This window comes from Podarcis muralis, chromosome 15 (assembly GCF_964188315.1).
Source record: "Podarcis muralis chromosome 15, rPodMur119.hap1.1, whole genome shotgun sequence".
NCBI classification, from domain to species: domain Eukaryota; kingdom Metazoa; phylum Chordata; class Lepidosauria; order Squamata; family Lacertidae; genus Podarcis; species Podarcis muralis.
In genome coordinates this window covers 40,491,909-40,509,537 of record NC_135669.1, presented here as the reverse complement: position 1 = coordinate 40,509,537, position 17,629 = coordinate 40,491,909, and the positions used below count along the sequence as shown (strand labels likewise).

The 17,629-nt window shown below is 44.1% G+C and overlaps 1 protein-coding gene across 4 annotated transcripts in view; it reads left to right on the top strand.

Annotated features, from left to right (window-relative positions):
- BRIP1 (BRCA1 interacting DNA helicase 1) overlaps positions 1 to 17,048 on the top strand; it is a 148,562-nt gene extending 131,514 nt beyond the window's left edge. For 3 of the 4 annotated variants that reach the window (XM_028708132.2, XM_028708133.2, XM_028708130.2), the window contains exons 23-24: positions 12,448 to 12,521; positions 16,926 to 17,047. In XM_028708132.2, the coding sequence (XP_028563965.2) occupies positions 12,448 to 12,487 (40 nt within the window). In that variant the 3' untranslated portion in view covers positions 12,488 to 12,521; positions 16,926 to 17,047. Of the gene's footprint in view, positions 1 to 12,447; positions 12,522 to 16,925 lie in introns of all 4 variants that reach the window. The other variant, XM_028708135.2, reaches the window with a different exon arrangement.
- The last annotated feature ends 581 nt before the right edge of the window (positions 17,049 to 17,629 follow it).

Below are 17,629 nucleotides of genomic sequence, written 5' to 3'. Positions count from 1 at the left end.
TTCTAAAGCACGTCAAAGTGCAAGTAGATAAATAGGTACCGCTCCGGCGGGAAGGTAAACGGCGTTTCCGTGCGCTGCTCTGGTTTGCCAGAAGTGGCTTAGTCATGCTGGCCACATGACCCAGAAGCTGTATGCCGGCTCCCTCGGCCAATAAAGCGAGATGAGCGCCGCAACCCCAGAGTCGGTCACGACTGGACCTAATGGTCAGGGGTCCGGTCAGGGGTCCCTTTACCTTTACCTTTGTAGCTGCAAAGCTTCTCTATAAGCAAGAGCAATCACCAGGAGGAACTGTCCCTCAGTGATCAAGCACTTGCTTTGCATGCAGAGGTTCCCAGGGTTAGCGTGACTGGCATCTTCACTTAAACAAGGATCAGAAAGCAGGTGATGGGGAAACGACCTTTTTTCCTGAGACCATGAAGAGCTGGACTCAAGGACTGAATACTCCTGTGGCATAAATTTTGATTGGACAAACAGCACTCTAATCGGCACCTGGTCTGGAAGCACCATCTAAATTTCCCACAATGCCCCAAAGTGGCAACGCATCCAAGTCACTGTGGGTAATTTAAGTAGCAACTTCAAGGTCTAGTCTCCTGGCACTCATCAGAACATTGTTTGGTTGTCTGCCGCTGCCGCCAGGTAAACCCACCAGGCCTCACGTGACTGTTGAAAAGTATTCCCTCAAGCGTTACTTCATTGCTTTATTTTTGGACAAACTGTCCAATATGCACAGTAGACCGGGGCGGTATGTTTCTGTTGTAGTTTCCAAAACACCATCTTGTGCTTCAGAGAGAGAAGCCTTGCCAAACTCTGCTGATATTGAATTTCTTTGTCAGTCGGATGTAATTTCTGCAACAGAAATTCTATCTTCGAGCGGTCGATACAAGAACATTTGGAAGTCATCAGGCAAACTGTAATAAACGATTCTAGTCCCAGGCCTCTTTTATCAGTATGAGTTGGGAGGATGGAGATTCCTTCTTTAAAAAATAAAATAAATTTGAACTTGCGGTCTGATCTAGCCAAAGTTAATAACTTTTCTAGTCAATGGGCTTTGGTGGGTGAAGTGTTGGAGTTGTACCAGAGAGATCTGAGTTCAGACCCCCCACCCAGCTGTGAAGTTCATTAAGCTAGTCTTCCTCTCTTGTAAGGTTGTTGAGAGTGTGAAAATGGGACAACTGTGCGATGATGCAGGATAGAGCATTCTCTATGGTGGCTGTCTGCTTTTGGAATACCCTCCCCTTGCCAGCTTGCCAGGCTCCAATATTGCTGTTATTCTGGCACTTAGTTAAAACATAGATTAGTTTGTTCAAGCATGTTGAAATGTTTTTACTGCTTTAGCCTGATTTGCTTTTTTCACCTGCCTATTCTGGTGAGTTCAGTTATTGAAGTTTACTTTATGTATAAATTTATTATCTTTTCTTTTCTTTCTCTTTCTTTCTTTCTTTCTTTCTTTCTTTCTTTCTTTCTTTCTTTCTTTCTTTCTTTCTTTCTTTTGCGATCACTCGTAGCCGAATAAGATTGTCTTCCATAAACACAATTTTAACAATGAATCCGTAAGTGACTGTGGGGCCCAATTCTGGATCCATACGTCCTTCCACAGTGGGGACATTGGTTCCCCGGCGGGAGGTGATCACGGTATATAATATAATATAATTAATATAATATAATATAATATAATATAATAATATACCCCACCCTGGTATCAGTATTAGTGAGATACTTGAGATATTTATAATAACTTCAAATAACCTTTCACATACACCTGTTAGGATTTTCTTTCCTAACAAAATGGAAGAAGTCTTCCTCTATCAGAGGAAACATGCAAGCCAATAAATTTGAAATTCCACTTACTTCGGTGGAGAGAGTTTGTTTTACTTACTGCACTTAACAGTCACCCAGTAACTTGGCTGAGCAATGGACAAGAAGTGTCAAATCAAATTAAAAACACAATGACTAAGATGCAGTTTGATTAGCAGCATTGAAACAATTAAAAGGAGCTAAAATCCACACCAGGCAGAAAAGCTATAACCTTAAAAAAAGGGGGGGAGTGTAACAGGCGTGTCAAAACTCAGCAAAATGGGATGGAAAGTATCAGATTTTTAAAGCCAGGGAGAATTTTTAAAAAGGTTTTGCTTGGCACCTGAAAGACGTTCACAAAATACTTTTTCAAGTACTCTTGACACCATGCACAGTAATTGTGCAAATGGGGGTCAGAGGGATGAATGTGCTAGCTCCAGTCCATTCCAGTCCCGCTTCCGCGCTGGTCATGGGACCGAGACGGCTCTGGTCGCCCTAACAGATGATCTCCGCAGGCAGCTGGATCGAGGCGGGTCGGGGCTGCTGATTCTTCTAGACCTGTCAGCAGCCTTCGACATGGTCGATCACGAACTCCTGGACCACCGCCTTGCCAACGTGGGGATCCAGGGCACAGTCCTTCAATGGCTGCGCTCGTTTCTCTCTGGTCGGGGACAGAGAGTGGCGCTTGGGGGGGAATTGTCATCGCGCCACTCCTTGGTGTGTGGAGTGCCCCAGGGTGCGATACTCTCCCCGATGCTTTTTAACATTTTTATGCGCCCCCTCGCCCAGCTTGTCTGGAGTTTTGGGCTGGGCTGATGACACCCAACTCTATCTATTGATGGATGGCCATCCTGACTCGGCCCCAGACACACTGATCAGATGCTTGGAAGCTGTGGCTGGATGGTTACTTGGGAGCCGGTTGAAGTTAAATCCTTCGAAGACAGAGGTCCTCTGGCTGGGACGGGATGATATGGGATTGAGGGGGCAACTCCCATCTCTTGCGGGGGTGCAATTAGTGCCAGCACCGTCCATTAAGAGTTTGGGTGTAATGTTCGATACCTCCCTCTCCATGGAGGCGCAGATTGCAGCTATAACAAAGGCGGCATTTTTTCATCTCCGCCAAGCTAAGCAGTTGGCTCCTTACCTCTCTCGCCCTGACCTAGCCACTGTGATCCACGCGACGGTCACCTCCAGACTGGATTATTGTAACTCGCTCTACGTGCGGCTGCCCTTGAGACTGACCCAGAAACTCCAGCGGGTGCAGAATGCTGCGGCGAGACTCCTTACGAGGTCTTCGCTGCGAGATCACATTCACCCAGTGCTATACCAGCTGCACTGGCTCCCGGTGGAGTACAGGATCAGGTTTAAGGTGCTGGTTTTAACCTTCAAAGCCCTATACGGCCTAGGACCCTCGTACCTACGGGACCGCCTCTCCTGGTATGCCCCACAGAGGAACCTACGGTCTTCAAATAAAAACATCCTGAAGGTCCCAGGCCACAGAAAGGTTAGGCTGGCCTCAACTAGAGCCAGGGCTTTTTCGGCTGCATCTCCAACCTGGTGGAACGCTCTGTCACAAGAGACAAGGGCCCTGCAGGACTTGACATCTTTCTGCAGGGCCTGCAAGACAGAGCTGTTCCACCAGGCCTTTGGTCAGGGCGCAGCCTGACTCCCTCCTCTGGCAATCTTTACAGAACTTTATTATGGTTGCCATCAATTTTGATTTTAATTAATTTTTATGTTCTTAGAATGTTGCACTATTTTAGTGTTGTTAGCCGCCCTGAGCCCGGCTTCGGCTGGGGAGGGCTGGATATAAATAAAAATTATTATTATTATTATTATTATTATTATTATTATTATTATTATTAGCTCCACCCTTAAAATGTGCAGGAAACCTTCATGAGTGCAGGAGGCTCGCAGCTGTAGCTATCATGTTCATCCCCACAGGGTCGTCGTCCCCCATGATTACACTGCATCAGAACACCAGGCAAACCTCTTCGGGACTTCCATAAACAAGGGGCCACTACTGAGAAAGCCCCATCTTCTGTGACCACCCTCCATATCTCGGATGGCAGGGCACTTTGTGGCCGTGCTGGCTGCAGCTGATGGGAGTTGAAGTTCAGCACTACCAATGGACTAGTGGGATTTGTTATGGCATTGACTTTTATGAACACCATCAGATGTCCATGAAGTGTTATTCTCAGTTGTTAGATATGTGTACACATGGATGTATTTTTAAAAATGCAAAGAATTGGGGTCAGATTTATTTAGCATGTGTCTCTCCTTCCTTTCCTCCATTATGGAACGAAGGTGGTGTACGGTAGGAGTGGGCAGACTCCAGGCTTGCTGGATCAACTTGGTTTTTCGCTACAACCCTGAGATGCACCAACCAGAGTCAAATGTACAATAGAGAAACAGGGAAGTGGGCACTATCCTGACCCCAGTGACCTGGACACTGTCAGAGGCTGCAGGGGCATCAGATGGAGAGATGAGTCAGGTTCCAGGCTCAAAGTGGACTGATGAACATAAGGAGACCATTGCGCCTGATGCTATTGGACAGGAGCCCCCCAGAATAACCTCTCAGTCCCCCAGAACTTACAGGGCCAGAGCCAAGATCTTCACAAGCACCTTTCTTTCTTTGTCCTATTTGTGATTTCCACTGCAGTGTGGGTCAAATGATGGGGGGGGGGGTTTGTCATGCTAAAAGGGGTGTGCTGGGGGCCAGAATTCACTAGGATGGGAAAGAGCAAAACCCAGGTGAGGAAGCGGGGGGGGGGGGGGGGACATTGCCCCACTGTCAAAGGCTCACTGTGGTCACCTGCCAATCGCATTGCTAACTACCTGCTGTTCGACGCAGGTGAGACTCTCGGCCCCTGACGTATGGGGGGCTGTACCCCCTTCGAGCCCTGTGGTCCCAAGGTTTCTCCCATCTAAACCCTGTGCAGATGCTTAGCACCAGCAAGGTGGCTGGTGGCAATGAAAGTACATTCTGTGGCAATTCAGCGGAAGCCTAAATGTCTGCCAAAGAAGTTGAGCAATAACTAATTGGCAATAATGCAACACACACACCTAGCATGCTAAGTTAACAGGCACCTGAAGGGAAATGCAAAACTATTGACTCTATTTATGCTCAAACAGAATGAACCATCTTTTAAAACTCGAGGCAATGATTTCACGCTGGAGTCTGCCTTTGAAATTTATTTGCTGGAGACAGATTCTTTCCCTTCTGGAGCATAACTTAATATTCCTAAAAGTATATTTGTTTTCCTCCTCAAAGAGAGAAGAGGGAGAGAAATGCAAACTAACTTCTTAGAGGCATGGGAAGAAGCCATTTCTGCTGCTTTTATAGCCAATTCCTTTTATACAGGAATTGTGGGTCAGACAACCCATTTTTCCTTATGAATACCTGGGGACTGTTGGGATTGCTTGGTTTTGTTTCGGTTTTTTTAAAAATGTGAATCTACCCTTGGAGCGCCACCAATAGTTGCTAGACATCCCCTTTCCTACTATTCTGTAGATGGTTGGATATTGTTCCTCTTCTCTTGTGGAGGTTAAAAGACTTAGCACTGATGGGCTCCAGGTTCCCTCTGAATTCCCCTACATGGAGCATTTAGGCGACAGCTTTATTTTGGCTGCCTTTAATGGCACTTGTCAAAACCGCTAACGTCTGGTTGCTGATTGTATTTGCTAACCTCATCATCTCCTCCTGCCACCATCTGCCTTTCCCAACCCTCTTTGTCTGATTCCCTCCCAAGTTGAAACAAAACCTTACCATATGGGACCACCAGACCACCAAATTTATGGATTTATTTATTTCCATGAAGTTTTTTTTTATTACTGTAAAATCAAAAGTACAAACAAACGGGGAGAAACCTGATTGAAATTACTAAACATAGCAGCAGTAGAGGTTGTATTTTCCTAATGAATAGAGAGCAGATAATGTAGAAAAATAAAAGTAGCAAAACATAAAAGCCGATTTTTGCATTCTGGTGGAGGAAGAGAGTTTTGTATATCTGAACTGGATAGATAAGAAATGAAATCCCACCAAACGGTGTAGAATTGTTTAGGCTCTTCCTTTCCTTTAGAAATATGTAGTTTGTGATTGATTTTATTTGCCAGAGTCCACGATACATCATTTAAATGCGCAAACCTGTAGATTAAAATATATAAGCAGTTTTAAATGTTTCATTTCTTTCCTTTTAGCACCCAGAGTTAAGTATTAAAGTCACGAATCCCCAGATACACAATGTACAGTGGTACCTTGGGTTAAGAACTTAATTTGTTCCAGAGGTCCGTTCTTAACCTGAAACACTTCTTAACCTGAAGCACCACTTTAGCTAATGGGGCCTCCCGCTGCCGCTGCGCCGCTGAAGCACGATTTCTGTTCTCATCCTGAAGCAAAGTTCTTAACCCGAGGTAATATTTCTGGGTTAGCGGAGTCTGTAACCTGAAGCGTATGTAGCCTGAGGTACCACTGTATTTATTACCATCAGCAAATCCCAACTAATTAACTGTTCCCACTTTAAAAAAAAAAAAAAGGATGTCTCTCTCAACAGTATATAAGGGTTTGTGACAACATGTGCTTCTCTTTGTTTGGAAACAGGCCAAGTCAGGTTTGTGCATTTAAATGATGTATCGTGGACTCTGGCTACTGTACTGCAGAGAAAATCAAAGTGGACTGGTGAACATAATTCTAGATATAGGTAGGTAGCTGTGTTGGTCTGCCGTAGTTGAAAGAAAATTTTTAAAAATCCTTCCAGTAGCACCTTAGAGACCAACTCTAAAGTGCTCTAAAGTGCTACTGGAAGGATTTTTTTTTATTTTGATGAACATAAGGAGACCATTGCACCTGAGGCTGTTGGACAGGAGTCCCCCAGGGCAGCCTCTAGGAAACCCAGAGCATAGTATGGAAACCATAGCAGGGCACCTGCTTTGCATGCAGAAGGCCATTGATTTAATCCCCTGCCTCTCCAGTTGGACTGAGAGAGACTCCTACCTGAACTCCTGGAGAGCAATTGCCAGTCCTTGTCTACACTAAGAAAGATAGACCAATGAACTGACTCAGTGTAAGGCTTTTTCCTATGTCTCTGTGCCCACCTTGTCCAACAATAGATATTCAGCGGCAAACTGCGTCTGGAGTTGGAGGTTCCATGTGGCTATCATTTGTTGGTGTGTGTGTGTGTGTGTGTGTGTGTGTGTGTGTGTGTGTGTGAATTAATTCATAACAAATGAAATCTATTTCATCTATTTCTACTCATGTGTACCAGAAAATCGCAACCTTCTACTGCTTCTTACAACTACGTAACCCCAAAGCTATTGCGTTGTTTGGATTTATTTTAACAATTGGGTGCTGATGAAAAGCCCTGGCTTCAGATCACAATAAGGACATGCAGAATAAATGCAGTGAAATATGCCAGTTCATAAAATACACGCGTGTCAGGTAGAATCTAGATCGCAAAAGGGGGTCTCTGCGGCTTTGAGTCGGAGCTTAAAGGTGGCTTAAAGGAAATGTCCCGGGGTAGCCAAAATGGGCAAGGTTTGCTCTTGCTCCACTGTGTGTTGTTGCGGCTTTTGGGGATTTAATACAGGAGTTTCAGAATTGCAGGCTTTCTGGCCTAATTTTTCTTTGTAAGATGTAAGGGGGAATAAAATGTGTGCGATGATATTAATTTGCTGTTAACTAATATGGCACAACATCAGTGGGCGACAGTTAATCTATCAAACCCTGCCATGGCCCCTTTCTTGTTGTTTTAATATGTTATAGGGATGAAATGTGTTTTTCAGATATGTTTTATATTTGTACCAGGTAATGGAAAGTACAATATATTATGTGCTTATACCCTAGAGGGAGGGGGGAATTGTGAGGGAAATAATTGAACATCGTAAATCTTACCCCGCACTTCAGCCTTTCTTTGCCTTCTGTTTTGTATCTCTCATGCAAAGTTCTTAAACCCAGCCTCGTCCATCACAACACGGCCCCTGCTTTGGCATGCATGGTATCCCTGGCCTGGCTCTAAAGAGCTGAACAGGGTGTACTTGGTAGTCTGGGCTCCAACACCATGTCAAAACCTGCTTTTGAAAGCCCTCTCTATAAGTGACCCACTTTGCAGCAATGGGGGGAAGGAGGCGCTCGGGGCAGAAGGCTCCAAGTTCAATCCCTGCCGTCTCCAGGCAGAGCTGGGCAAGACTGCCATCTGAAACCCTTGGCAGCTTCATAGGAACATGCTTAGTTTCTTTCTAATGTTTGTCAACGTCTTCCTGGAACTTCTATGGTTTGCGCATGCAAAGTAAAGGTTAAGGGACCCCTGACCATTAGGTCCAGTCGTGACCGACTCTGGGGTTGCAGCGCTCATCTCGCTTTATTGGCCGAGGGAGCCGACGTACAGCTTCCGGGTCATGTGGCCAGCATGACTAAGCCGCTTCTGGCGAACCAGAGCAGCGCACGGAAACGCCGTTTACCTTCCCGCCTGAGCGGTACCTATTTATCTACTTGCACTTTGACGTGCTTTCGAACTGCTAGGTTGGCAGGAGCAGGACCAAGCAACGGGAGCTCACCCTGTTGCGGGGATTTGAACCGCCAACCTTCTGATCAGCAAGCCCTAGGCTCTGTAGTTTAACCCACAGCGCCACCCACGTCCCCACAGTAAAATTGCTAGTTCATAAAACACACCAATATCGATCTAGACAGAGGTGACCTAGGTTTTTAAACTCCTAGGTCAGAGTTTAAAGGGGCCATTTACCCATCTAGTTCGGTGTTGTCTTCAGCAGCTTTCCCCACCCTCATGCCCTCTAAATGCCCTCCGTAATGTCCTCAGCCATGTCGGGAGTTGTAGTTCCAAACACCTGGAGGGCACCAAGTTTGGGAAGGTTGGTCAAACAGCATTGCTCTTCAACTGATGGGTTTGGAACCCCACCTCTGAGTCACAGTCTGATCTAAGGTGGGTTGCAACAGCAGCACTCTCACCTCCACATAAATAAACAAAATATTAATGAATGGGTCTACACATGCAGGTTTTGGTTAAAGGTGAGTCCTGGGTCTGGAAGAATGCAAGAATACTAGTTTGCACTAACTCAGAAGTGGTTCTCCAAGGTTTTGCCCAAACCTAGCTGGAGATCTCAGCAATTGAACCTGGTTCCTTCTACATGCCAAGCAGGTGTTCTTTACCACTGACCTGTGGCTTACGATGACAAAAGGAGGCAGGCAGGTTGTACTATACATTATAGAGGAAGACTGTAGACTCACAGCTGCTGCCCTTGGCAAGAAACATTTGGCTAATGGCCAGTTTGGCATCAATATTTTTCTTAATGTTTTGGGCAGTATACTAATGGCTAAAGTTCAGTTGGATCTGAAACTTTTAAACCTAAACCCACACAGCCCAGGAGCACATGTGAAGCAGCAATAAAAGAAAATAATGGTTTTAAGCATAGACAAAATGCCTTTGATTCACTGCTGAGCAACTGCCACCAACCACTGCACATCTGGATTTGGGGAAAGTCTTCCAGGTCAAAAATCACGACTTCTAGAAATGAAGTATTTCTGATAGCTATTAGGTGTGTGTGCGTGTACATGCATTTCAAATAATGAGGACTATCCACAGACTAATAAATCTGCCTTGGGTATGTTTACATTCAGCCATGTCTCTGAAGGGACCGACAGATCAGATGTTTTGGTTTAGAAACTTTCCATCATGATATGGTGACTATGTGATTCCTTGCACAGTAGGCTTAATAACTTCCTTTTTCTCTCTCCCCCCATCGCTGTTAAGATTTACTACGTAGCTTACGCATGCCCTTATCAGACAGTAATCTTAAAAGGTTTTCCTGTCTTGCTAACAGTGCACTTCGTTTTGAGTCGATGCTGAGTAAATATAATTGAAGAGCAAGTTACGTTCCCAAGCATCTGCCGAAGTTCCTCTTAGTTAATCATTTCTGTGCAGAGATAGATACACACAGTGGCGTAGCGTGGGGGGTGCAGGGGGGGCCGGCTGCACCGGGCGCAACATCTGAGGTTAGGGCAAATCCACAGGTTAGGCGGCGCAAATCCACGGGTTAGGGGGCGCAAATTACTTGCCTTGCCCCGGGTGCTGACAACCCACGCTACGCCACTGGATACACAAACACACACACACACAATGTGCTGGCCTACGTGATGACTCGAAGGGCGGGAAAAACCTGCACTCTTTATCTGCCCTTCTTTTGCATTCTATTTGATCATCTTGTGGCAACATTACCTGAAGCCGTTTAACAGTGTTAAAATGAGGCAGTGCAATGTGTTTCGGGATGGGCAAATTTATCAGTTTCTTGTTCTCTCCAGTCAGTTCATTTCTCCACCAGTTTGTGATTATTGCTATCATTAAAAAAAAATCCTGATGAAAATTTCTCCAAATACATATATTTTTGCAGCAATTCCCCCTAATATAATGTATTTTGCATGTTAGATTCACTTTTATATGCATTTTATATGCATTTTATGCACACTTCATTCTAGTATTTGCATTTTTGTACATGTTGCTTGTTTGGAGAACGGTGTTGCAAAATTCTGAGAAAAGTGAGTTTCAAAATATAGCTGTAGTTCGTTTTGCATACAGCTTCATAAAGTGTGAATTTATCAGGTTTGCCTTTAAATGCGAACTGAACCAGATTTCTTTCCAGCCCTAGTTGCCTTAAAAGGCTTTTAGAAAATCTTTTAATGGATCACTTTGTATATGTAGAAAAAGAAACAATGAGCTAGATTAAAAAAACAACTAATCCAATAATTATTAATGGCGCTCAGGCTTCAACTCTGGATTCCCCAAATCATTCTCTCAGCCCAGGTGCTAATTTAGCATGAGAGGAGATTTCATATTGGAGCTTGTTGGATGAGTCTAATATAATGTCCATTCCATGTGCAAAAGGAGCTTTGGTGTTTTTTTTCTAAGCAGTTGCCTGTAAATGCTTTTATAAAACCATTCCTAGTTTCAACAGTTATTGGAGGTTTCTTAACAAAAAATTAATGTTAGAGCCGTTAAAAGACATTTATTGGTGGGGAAATTTGACCTTTTAAAAAGTTTATGTACAGCAGCAGAACTGCACTTCAGTGGCTTTTCATTTTGTTGTTGTTGTTGTTAATAATAATAATAATAATAATAATAATAATAATAATAATAGTAGTAGTAGAATGGAATGCTTCCCTGAGTCTTCAGATGTTTCACATGGCATTCTTACTGATCCTTACAACAGCCCTGCTAGGTAGGTCACACTGCAGATGAAGAGTTGGAGATAAGAGTCGTTGGGAAGCCTATAGCCCTCCAGATGGTGTTGGCTGTTAACTCCCATCAGCCTCAGCCAGCATGGTCAGTAGTTGGGGATGCTGGGAGTTGCAGTCCAACTCCTGAAGATCTGCAGCCTCCCTTCATCCTAAGTCCACGTAGTAAATCCCTAACTGAGTTTCCCTGCCTCTGCTTTTGTAAACCTTGCCGACAACATCAAAGGAATTATTCGTTTGGCATTACTCAACAGCTTTACAGCCAATTCACTACTAATATATTTATTAGTACACGTAATATATTTATTTGTGCTTTTATCTTGTGTTTTTTTCTCTTGAACTGCCCCAGATCTTTTGATGAAGGGTGGTATGTAAATCCAATAAAGAAATAAATAAATTACCATTCCATCCCACCTTTCTCCCAAGGCGCTCGGGGCATTGTATACAGTCTTTTCCTCCTGTCCAGCTTAATAAGTAGTCAGTCAGTTTGTCCATTTATATACCACTTAATTTGGACTGTCTCTAAGTAATGTACAGGCAACTTCCGGTTTAGGCACGTCTGAATGACATGTGATCAGCACGTCATAAAGACATAATATAAAAGGGCAGAGTGGGCTTAGGTGTGCTCTGCCGACGTGTGTTGGGGTCCAGAATGGAGCCCCCCCGTGCAAAACGAGGATTGCCTGTACAGGTAACTCAGCAATATAACAAAGGTAAAGGGACCCCTGACCATTAGGTCCAGTTGTGGCCGACTCAATTCCATGGCATCTCCAGGTAGGGCTGGGAGAGAGACTCCCTTCCTGAAATCCTGGAGAGCTGCTGCCAGTCAGTGGTAGACAAGACTGACACAAATGGACCAATTGGCTGACTTGCTATATGGCAGCTTCCTGGGTTCACGATGATATTTTTTATATTCTAGTACTACTTCTGTCAGGTAACTGGGGTGGGTGGGGTGCTGTCCTCTTATCAGGAAGTGTGGATATGGTAAAGGTAAAGGGACCCCTGACAGTTAAGTCCAGTTGCGGATGACTCGGATTGCTTCGCTTATCTCGCTTTATTGTCCGAGGGAGACAGCATTTGTCCGCAGACAGCTTCCGGGTCATGTGGCCAGCATGACTAAGCCGCTTCTGGCTAACCAGAGCAGCGCATGGAAACGCCGTTTACCTTCCCGCTGGAGCGGTACCTATTTATCTAATTGCACTTTGACGTGCTTTCAAACTGCTAGGTTGGCAGGAGATAACAAACATAAAGATTAGTTAAAACCACACAGTGGAAGAGAGAAAATGTGACTTGCCCAGTGAATTAGCTTCATGGCTGAATGAGGATTCGAACTGGGTCTATAAGCCTGGAACATTCAACTTCTTCACCTAGGGATTTAAGTCATCTAAACTAAGCATTTTATTTCTTTGCAGTCTCCGTGCAGACCCTCCTGGCTGTTCTGAGCCTGTATAGAACAAATCTTGGAAAGTTCTACAGGGCGAGCCAGGTAAATTGATGCTGATATGGCCTTCCCTTGATATATTTATTGTTTCCCCAATCACAAACTTTGTTTTATTCGTATTATACTTTGTCATACCTCAAATGATAATTAACTCTCAATGTTTGGGAGAGGTGCTTTCTGAGATGTCAAAGTCTTTTTCAGTTAATAGTTCTGCTGCTTCACTGAGATTTGAACCCATAAATCCCCTACCTCCTCTCTCCTTTTACACTGCAATTCTGCTCAGAAGTAAGCCCATTGATTTCAGTGGGGCTTGCACCCATCAGGTAAGTGTGTAAAAGATTGCAGCCTCAGGCACTACACCATGCCAACCCATCATAGTGAAATAGATTTGAAATTTTGACCTTTATTCCTCCAGAGTAAATTAAAATTACAGTAACATTACCTCTTTCTGATTATATTTCCTTTATTTTTTAAAATGTGTACTTTACTAAGCTTAGTATGCAAACTGTTACCAGCAAACTAGACCACAATAGCCAGGCCCAATTGCAAACAGATGGCTCTCTCTTGTTCTGACGGCCACATGTTGCCGTAGTGAAAGCTCTGCCCCCGCCCTGCTTCCCCAATCCAGTCAAAACATCATTTTTCAGAAGGAAATAACCTTGATATTTCTGGACTGCCAAGTGAAAATTCTCTAGATGACTGCATGGAATTTATCAAGACTGCTAACCTAAAGAGCACTTAAATTTTCCTGAAAGCTTTAGTATGATACTTGTTTAAGTTGTTCTTGAAGAAAAGGTAGATCTTTAGAGAGAAAACCGACCCCACCTGCACAGGTGTGGACAAGAGAGCACAAGACTCACATGAGCCACAGATTAATCATGCAGACTTGCTCTCCTGAGCGCCCGCATTTGCAGGAATGAATAATAGACATTAAATGTCTGAGCCGTGTAACTCACGCTTGCATAAAGTCAGCTCTAAATGCAAACAAACTCTTAAAATCTGGATGTTTTATATTCTCAAGAAGAGAGCAAGAGAGTGACTTAGTCCAGGGTCACTCAGTAAGCTTCATGGCAGAATGAGGATTTGAATTTGGGTTTATGATGCCTGGACAGTTCAACAGTTTCACCCAGGATTGCATGCTTTGATGTCTGCCATCAGCAAAAGGGACTTGGGACCATTGGAAGTCTGCACCCCTTTCCTCCCATGACTAATTCAGGGCAAGTGAGAAACCCAGCGGGGCCCCATCCACCAGCCAGGGAAAGAACAGACACAGGAGCCTGTATTTTCCCTCCCTGCCTGAAACAATACTAGGTTCTAGGGGTCTGTTGCTCTGGGACTGGGGGGGGGAACAGTATAGTCCCATCCATCAGCCAAAGAAATGACATTTAAAAAAAAATTGCACTCCACTTTGGGGGACAGTGATTGCATGAAAAGCAGACAGGATAACAATATGTAAAATAAATACTGTAAATCAGGCTTCCTCAACCTCGGCCCTCCAGATGTTTTGAGACTACAATTCCCAGCATCCCTGACCACTGGTCCTGCTAGCTAGGGATCATGGGAGTTGTAGGCCAAAAACATCTGGAGGGCCGAGGTTGAAGAAGCCTGCTGTAAATAATTGTGTTCGGTCTTAGAGCTGGTTCTACCTATTCAGAATAATCTCACATTGGAGGCCTACTGCAGCTACTGCTGTTTGGAACCCCCCAATAAATTACACAGATTTCTCAGGTACCTCAAACTCCCCAGGTTGGTTGGTGGTTGGTTTTGCTCAAGCTGGAACTTGCCACATTTGCTTCGAAATTGCATTTTTGGATGAATTTGGTCTCATAGGGACAGCATCACTTTGGACCCACAGAGGCAGAGGTTACGTGTTTGAACCGTTATTAATTCAATTGTATTACTTTTTTTTTTATTTGTGCACCCCTTGTATCGGAGCCACAAGGCGACTTACGAAAATGTAGCAGAATCGCAAGTACAAAAACTGACAAGCGTAGTCGCGTCCCAAAAATGTTAAACAACCAACTCCTCTGTGATATAAATCGAAGAAAATTCCTCATGCCACAAAAAGAAAATCAGCAACCCCAATACAATGGCCGTTAAGAAAACACCAGCTAGGGAGAAGTGGATGTTCATTGTAAAACCCTAAATGAACTTGTGGTACTGTTAAAACTATTGAAGGGGGTAGGGGAGAAATATTTTTTTAGTGTCTCCAGAAAGATTGTACAGAGGGCAGCCAGGTGAGCTTCCTCAGGGAGAATGTTCCTCATGGAGGGGCTACAACTCCTCTAAGCTAACAGTGGAGGGAGCACTCTGAGAAGGGCCTCTGCGGAAGATCTTAAGTCATGGGGAGGTTATCTGCAAATAGAAAGCATGTGCTTTACTGCAGCAAGGGTGGATTTTGCAAAGCCCTTGGTAGAGTTGCAGTGCCATTAAGTGGCCCGTGGCCCCTCTAGCCCAGGATCCTGCTGTAACAGCAGCCAACCATATTGTTTATTTGTTAAATTTATATCCCACAACTTCCTTCAAAGGAGCCCAAGGCGGCAAACATGCCAGTACTGAACCAGTACAGTTAAAAAGATGTCATAGATAACCATATGAAGCCCACAAGCAGGACCTGAGCATAGGAATAATGAATAGCACACTAAAAGGAGATTATTAGTAAGATCTTACCAGCCACTCTGAGCGGCTCCCAACAGAATATGAAAAGCATGATAAAAGATCAAACATTACAAATTTCCCTAAACAGATGTCTTCTAAAAGTCAGTTGTTTATTTCCTTGACATCTGACGGGAGGGCGTTCCACAGGGCAGGCGCCACTACCGAGAAGGCCCTCTGCCTGGTTCCCTGTAACCTCACTTCTCGCAGGGAGGGAACCGCCAGAAGGCCCTTGGAGCTGGACCTCAGTGTCCAGGCTGATCGATGGAGGTGGAGACGCTCCTTCAGACCTTCTTCAGCAGTGGAGGTAGAACATCAGCAGTCATTGATACTCCATGAGTTTGTCTGATCCTCTTTTGAAGCCTCTTGTGGGAGTGATTTCTCTTCCGAAATTTCCAGTGTCCGTTTTGTCTACTGGATGACTCAGTAGCCGGACTGCCAGCTGACAATTGTGAAGCATACATATCGACAAAATGATGATTGCAGCAGCATATCTGATGCGTAGGCAACCTTTGCATTGTAACCCCGCCGTGTTTATGGCACATATCTGGTTAGAGCAACACACACGCCTCCCCCCCAACCTCTGCCCGTTTCACTTTCAGCTTGTCATTGGACAAAACCCATACCTTGGCAAATGCATTTAACCTCAACTTTAAACACTCTCTTCACAACATTTTAACACTGATTGCACCTTGGGGGTTTAGCTCAGCAGGCTTCATGTGGATTAGTAATAGCACATGCAAAGTGAACTGACAGTAAAACTTTCACTTGCATTTGGCTGGGCCCCGTGTAAACGCGATCCTGATGAAGTGTGACTAAATCCCCAGCTAAAAACTTTGCCTCCTTTTGCCTGTTTGGAAAGGGCTATTATGTAATGGTATTGAGTGCCCTGCGAATAACTGAGATCTTTCCCTCTCACTAAGGGATTGTATATGCCGATGTATATGTGCGTTCTTGTAATTCAAGATACGTAGTCTATTAAAATGGCACAGAATGTTATCACTGAAACCTAATGGAAAGAAAAGTGTTTGGTTTTCGCTACCCCTGCAACTCCAGGAATCGTGCGCCTTTGAAAAATCTGAATATAATTCTTCTGATTCTCATGCTTCGACCCCCAGTTGGGAATTGCTGCTCCCAGATCTCTCTAGGGTGTTTTATTATTAAATGATTCTCACCCTATAAATCTCATGTTGAGTGAAATCCTTAAGGTTTTTTGCCATTTCCCTAAATTGAGTATCTCCTATTGCACTGGAACAAACTTTTTGTTTCTTCAGCTTTACACATTTTAGTTTTCTCTGCATAAACGATCTGGTCAAGTATATTGTGAATCGTATGGTGAGAAGGTGGATCAATTTCCCTAACACTGTGGCTTACCAACTTTGAATTTTGCACTCATGCTGAATGCATGCAGCTATATTTGTTTATTCGTATTTATATTCTTCCATCTACAAATTACTTCCTATGGAAATTCTTGAAGTCACAGAACAATAAAAACGTATATAAAATAATTTCATGGAACCACTTCCTAGTCCTCAAGAACACCGGCACCAAAAGATTTGGGTTCAGGCCAAAAAACAACACCATAGTATGTGTCTGTGAAGTTTTAGGTCTACTCATGTGAAAGGGGTCTACTCATAAGTAAGCAATCTCTGAAGCTCTCTTACTACCTGCAGCTGTGTGGTTCAGGAGGCCAGAGCATATAATGTCTCCCTCTTGAGCCTTCCAGTAGCTGGGGTAAAACACAATTCACTTGTTCTGTAGATCTTTGTTCCTGATCCTAGTGTTCCCTCCTAGGCTGTTTCCTGGCAATTGCTTCTGGATCGTGTTTGAACTAGACTGACTGCATTGCTCCAGCACTACCCTGCCTGTGCCGGTGAGTACTTTGATGAGAGCCTTAGACCTTCTGAAACAGGGACCCTAGCCTATACAGGAGCGTGACAATCACAATATACAGCAAGGTGTGAAATTTGAAGCATAGCTGGGTTTGGGTTTGGATGTTGTTTTGGGAAGTGCAAATGATGCTGGTTTTAATTAAAACGTGAACTGAACCAAATCTCTCCCCCATTTCTTTTTTGTAGTCCAGTAGCATCTGGAGACCCACAGTAAGGGGTATGATGAGAGGAAAAGACTATTAAACCAGGTTAAGTTTTGAAGTGTAGATATTCGTACACCTTCACTCACTCAGCTTCCAATTATTGTTACTCTTCCTAATGAGATTGTGTGCTGGCACTTCCTTAACACCAATCTTATATTTGCTACATATGGAAGCTAATTGCCATGCTAGCTGAGGGCCCATTAGAATGGTAGACCCCAATTCCTCAAATAGAGGAATTAGTTCTTGGCTAATTCCAGTATGATCGTGCCTGATGAACACCACATGGGATAAAGGTTTAGACTAGAACTTTATTGTCTACAACTTCCCAAATATTCTGATGATGTTCTTGGCTCAAAAAGAAAATCAAAATACATTTAAAGATGCGTATTTCGAGAGAGAGTGC